At 30.9% G+C, this 5925-nt stretch overlaps 1 protein-coding gene across 6 annotated transcripts in view; it reads left to right on the top strand.

The window, feature by feature from the left end:
* The window catches only part of Cap-H2 (Chromosome associated protein H2), a 123825-nt gene that overhangs the window by 87952 nt on the left and 29948 nt on the right, over positions 1-5925 (top strand). Inside the window, exon 9 of one of the 6 annotated variants that reach the window (XM_017615664.1) lies at positions 718-833. The exons of the other annotated variants lie outside the window; for them this stretch is intronic. Coding sequence (XP_017471153.1) covers positions 718-750 — 33 coding nt within the window. The 3' untranslated portion in view covers positions 751-833. Of the gene's footprint in view, positions 1-717; positions 834-5925 lie in introns of those variants that run through there. 6 annotated transcript variants of the gene reach the window in all.

The raw sequence follows: 5925 nt of genomic DNA, 5'->3' as shown, positions 1-5925 counted from the left end.
AACATACACATTTATCGTTATTATTGGAAATGCAAGACTTGGCACGCATTTTTAATTTCTTTTTTATTGAATTCAAATGAATAAAAACACATTTTTCTAAAATATTTCTCAATTTACATTTTAAAGTTTTTTCTGAAACTTGAATGTAACTCTGTGCGGAGAATGAGAGAATTGAAAATCAGGTGACCTCAGCTGTTTTCAAATGTAAACAAACAAAATGGCGCTTTCCATACTTGTAAGTCTATACAATGAAAAAAACATTTGCTTGTGAATGAATTCAAAATTTGTATGGCTCACTTAATTTCAAACGTATTTTCTTTTGTTTTGAAACATTATAAAAATTAAATTGAGCGAAAACTAAAGCAAAAATAAAATCCCTTACTACTGTTAAGTAGCTCATGTCTCTAATCCTTTTCAAATTTATTCTAATCTGTACTACCTACTGTAGTAATCCCTACTTCTTACTTTAGTAAAGATAAGAAATGTATTAAACAAGGATTAGAGACATGAGCCACTTAACAGTAGTAAGGGAATTTATTTTTTGAATTTTTAATTGTGGTGTTATTGCAGAGGACCATCGATATGTACATATCGTTACCCTAATATAGAAATGCCCTATCTCACATCGTCGCTGAAATAAAAAAAGATCAGTCCAGCGCTTTCGTCTTGGCCTGCGGGATTTTATTTTTTGAATTATTAATTGTGTCGTTATTGCAGAGGACCATCGATATGTACACATCGTTACCCTAATATAGAAAGGCACTATCTCACATCGTCGCTGAAATAAAAAAGGATCACAGCCAGTAAACTTAAACGTAGAATAAGTGATATTATTAAGATACATTCAAGTTAAAAACGGTATTCGTTTCTATTGTGTTGAATTGATTTTAATAAATCAATATGAATTGCAAAATATTAATAACTAGTGAACCCGCATGGCGTTAAAACGCCAAAATTGAACTTAACTTTTTAAAACGGTGAGACCCTATTTAAAAACCTCAAATATATTTCTAAGGCCCTGTCTCCACAAGAAAACACTGATGTCGTGATAACCATGTCACAAAATATATTTCCAATGACGACCGCCTATTTCTCATGGGCTACAATTTATGTCAGCGCTTATTGCTAGACATCTATTGCACACAATTCGATAGTTTAACAGCCATATTTTCATTTTAAAGAAAGCGTTCTGGTGGTAACATCGATGAAATTTTGATATTAAATCAAAATAAGAATCTATTCCCTATGGAATTATTTATCATTACGTTTCAGGAAATTATTCAGCAAGTGACATCATGCGGCAAATGCTGATATCAAGACATCAAAGTGCCCACACACAAAAACTTTCATTCATATTGCTCGTAAAAATGACAGTTGGTAGGCCATCGGTGTTTGCCTGTGGAGTTCTGCGGTAATGATTCATCTAAACCATTTCTGAGTGATGAGAGGTCTCGATTGGTGTCGGTTTTTAAATCATCAAATTTTAAATCAGTCTGTACCGCAAAAAGGTTATAACTTCAAAAATAAAACTTATTGCACATATATGTACAATCCCATTTCTTTAATTTGACTTCGCATTTTAGAAATTCGAAATAACGGCGCGGATCTGGTGACCTTAAAAAAATAGGTGGAAACCTTAATTAAAAATATTATCAGATTAAAGTTTTCCAAAAACTATATCGTTTGACATTAATATTTCAATATTCCATTTAGCTTGTGCATAAGTGAAACAAATTCGACTTTTAAAATAGGCGGCAACCCCTTTAAAAGTATTATCAAACTAAAATCGTTTAAGTTCAATTTGATTTTTTTAACACATGGCAGCTCCCATAAATACAGTTAACAAATAAATGATTTTCAAACCCATTTGGATTAATACCCATCTTTTTTTGGCAATCCATTTAACTTATTAAATAATTTGAATTAAATTTTTTCAACAGGTGGGAACCCTCTTCTGACACCCTAAAAGATTCTAAATGTTCAAACTAAATATTTCTTAACACTCGTTCGTTTGTTACCCATATTTTAAAATTTCATGTGCATAACTTGTGTATAATTAAATTTAGTTCGACTTTCAAAACACGCGGCAACCCTCTTCAAAATTATTTTCGAAATAAAATCTCCTTAAATATCTTTCATAAATTAAAATGAATTTTATTTTTTAAATTCGGGGCGACCCTCCTAAATATAGTTCAGAAATAAAAGATTTTAAACCCATTTCCATTGATAAACATGTTTTAATAATTCATTTAACTTATTGAACAATTTGAATCTAACCTTATAAACTGGTGGCAACCCTCAAACACAGCAAAAATATTCTAAATTGTCAAACTCTTTTTTTCCGACACCTATATGGTGATACAGTATTCACTTACCTAATTCCTTAAATTGAAATTGAATATTTTTTAAACATGTCGCAACCCTCCTAGACGTAGTTAAGATATAAAGCCTTTTAAAGCCATTTCGGTTGATACCCTTGTCTATTGTAACAATCGATTAACTTTTTAAATAATTTGAGCTTAATTTCTTAACAGGTGGCAACTCTTTTCGAAAAAGGAAAACCTTACTGCACATCTACAGTCCGAGTTCTTAAACTTGACACCTCATTTTTGAAAATCGAACGCACGGTGCAGATCTGATGGCCTGAAGATTCGACTTCTCAAATAGGGGTTGCCTCTTTAAACATTTTCAAATTACTACTTTCCTTAACCTCTTTTTTTCCGACACCCATATGGTGATACCGTATTCATTTACCTACGTAATCCCTTAAATTGAAATTGAGTATTTTTTAAACATGTCGCAACCCTCCTAGACGTAGTTAAGATATAAAGCCTTTTAAAGCCATTTCGGTTGATACCCTTGTCTATTGTAACAATCGATTAACTTTTTAAATAATTTGAGCTTAATTTCTTAACATGTGGCAACTCTTTTCGAAAAAGTAAAACCTTACTGCATAGTAATTTGACACCTTTTTTGACAATCGATCGAACGGTGTCGATCTAATGCCATTAATTATTAAATAATTTGAGTTTAATTGTTTAACATCTACAGCCCAAGCCCTTTAATTTGACACCTAATATTTGAAAATCGAACGAACGGTGCAGATCTGATGACATGGACAAAAAAACCCCTCGGGTATTATATATATCGTCACCTGAAATGCAAAAAGACGTAACAAACATCATCGTTGAAATACAAAAAGTCATAACTAATATAAAATTTAAAATTCACTTTTTGATTTATAGGATAGATTTTAGCGAACTACCCCCCACTACCAACTACCCACATTATGAAAAAAAATTAAGATATTAGTTCCGACTTTTTGGCTATTTTTGTTTTGTTTATTTAATGTTTATTATTTTTCGATAAAATAATCTAGATTTTAAACTTTGTGCAAAAATTATGAAAAATCGGCAAAGTTTCAGCTAGAATTTCTAGATTTTTATGAGTATGCAGTTTAATAGCCCATTAAATTCTAGGGTAATAATGTGCAAGTCTTAAGTTGCTAAAAAATCGCGTTGATTTTTAATAATTTTTTTCTGACTTCATGTCGCATTTTTCCAAAAAAAAAAAAAAATTTCAAATTTATTTTGTATGGAAAAAATTTGTAATGCAGTAAAAAAAAAAATTATTAAAAATCAGTGCGATTTTTTAGCAACTTAAGACTTTATTACCCTAGAATTTAACGGGTTATTAAACTGCATACTCAAAAAAATTCTAAAAAATCTGAATAAAAAGTTGAAAATTTATCTGAAACTTTGCACATTTTTCACAATTTTTGCACAAAGTTTGAAATCTGGATTATTTTATCGAAAAATAATAAACATTAAATAAACAAATTAGTTCACAAACGGCAAATTACGGCAAATTGCGCAAATTACCGAAAATTATGGCAAATTAATTCAGAAAATTACGGAAAATTGCGGCCAATTACGGCAAACTGCGCAAATTACAGAAAATAACGCAAATTAATTCAGCAAATTGCGGCAAATTACGGTAAATTATTACCGCAAATTACGGCAAATTATTTTGGCAAATTACGACAAATTATTACGGTAAATTACGGCAAACTACAGCAAATTATTACGGAAAATTACGGCAAATTACGACAAATTATTATGGCAAATTACGGTAAATTATTACGGCAAATTACGACAAATTACGGCGAATTATTACGGCATAACTACGGTAAATTACGACATATTATTATGGTAAACTACGGCAAATTATTACGGGAAATTACGGCACATTACGGCAAATTACGCCAAATTATTACGGCTAATTAACGCAAATTAATACGGCAAATTTCGGAAAGTTATTACGGCAATTTTTTACGGAAAATTACGGCAAATTACGACAAATTATTACGGCTAATTACCGCAAATTAATACGGCAAATTTTGGCAAATTATTACGGCAAATTACGGTAAACTACGGCAAATAACGGCAAATTATTACGGCAAATTACGGTAAAGTACGGCAAATTACGGCAAATTATTACGGCAAATAACGGCAAATTATTACGGCAAATCACGTTAAACTACGGCAAATTATTATGGAATATTACGGCAAATTACGACAAATTATTAGGGCGAATTACGGTAAATTATTACGGCATATTACGAGAAATTACGGCGAATTATTACGGCAAATTTCGGCAAATTATTACGGTAAACTACGGCAAACTACGGCAAATTATTACGGATAATTCCGGCAAATTACGACAAATTTTTACGGCTAATTACCGCAAATTAATACGGCGAATTTCGTTAAACTATTACGGCAAATTACGGTAAACTACGGCAAATTATTGTATTGTATGTTCACGTACTTTTTTCAACAAACCATCTTATAGAGAACTTATTCAAATTGCAAAAGCTGGAAAAAACATTTGCTTGTGAATGAATTCAAAATTTGTATGGCTCACTTAATTTCAAACGTATTTTCTTTTGTTTTGAAACATTATAAAAATTAAATTAACCGAAAACTAAAAGCAAAGCCAAATAAAGGTAAAAGAATCAACATTGAACTGCGTCAAAATGAAAATAAGGGAGCATGAATTTGGATGTGAAGCAAAACTCTCTAGCAAGACAATACCTGTAATTATTGTATGGTGGTTTGAAACCTACTTTTTTATTTAAAGTGGCGTTTTAATTTTTTCTCTTTGACCGCAGGATTTATTTTGAAGGACTTTGTAATTTCAAATATATGATTAATTCCAAAAATTATAAAAAAATTCAATGCAATGTAGAATTTAAAAAATTTAAATTTTTTGGATTCACCAGGACGTAGAGGTAATTTTTTAAGCTGACAAAGTTAGAAGAACGAAATTCGAACATATATTCTGCGCTAGAAACTTGAATATGTTTAAATTCTACAAGATTTCCTCATTAGTTTTATACCCATACTTCTTCTCTAAGCACATTTCTATGATTTTTTTAATCATTTTTGAATTACTGACGTCAGAGTGAAAAACTAAAAACGCAATTTTACTATATTTGGCCCATGGTTTCGCGAATATATTATATCTGCGTTTAAAACTTACTATCGCGTGGTGTTATATGTACAATGGGCTAGACATTTATAAAAAATATTAATTATGAAATAAAAAAAGAAATATAGCCAATAATGGTCAAGAAAAGGAGTTTCTATTATTGCCATCAGTGCAAATTACAAATACCGAAAATCCCGGGAGTACTTGCCAAGAATTCCGGGATTTTCGAGACCTTAAAACGTCCGGTATCCCGGGATTAACATTCGTAGTATGTACAATGCCATCTAGTGCCGGAATTCGGGCATAGTTATATGAGTATTGAATGGAAAAAAAACTTAATTTTTCACATATCGATGGTCCTCTGCAATAACGACCTAATTCAAAATTCAAAATTAAAAACGTACTACTGTTAAGTAGCTCATGTCTCTAATC

This window comes from Rhagoletis zephyria, unplaced genomic scaffold, assembly GCF_001687245.7.
Source record: "Rhagoletis zephyria isolate East Lansing unplaced genomic scaffold, Rhagoletis_zephyria_1.1 Rzeph_scaffold_01053, whole genome shotgun sequence".
Lineage (NCBI taxonomy): Eukaryota > Metazoa > Arthropoda > Insecta > Diptera > Tephritidae > Rhagoletis > Rhagoletis zephyria.
This window is presented reverse-complemented; position numbering and strand designations above follow the sequence as displayed.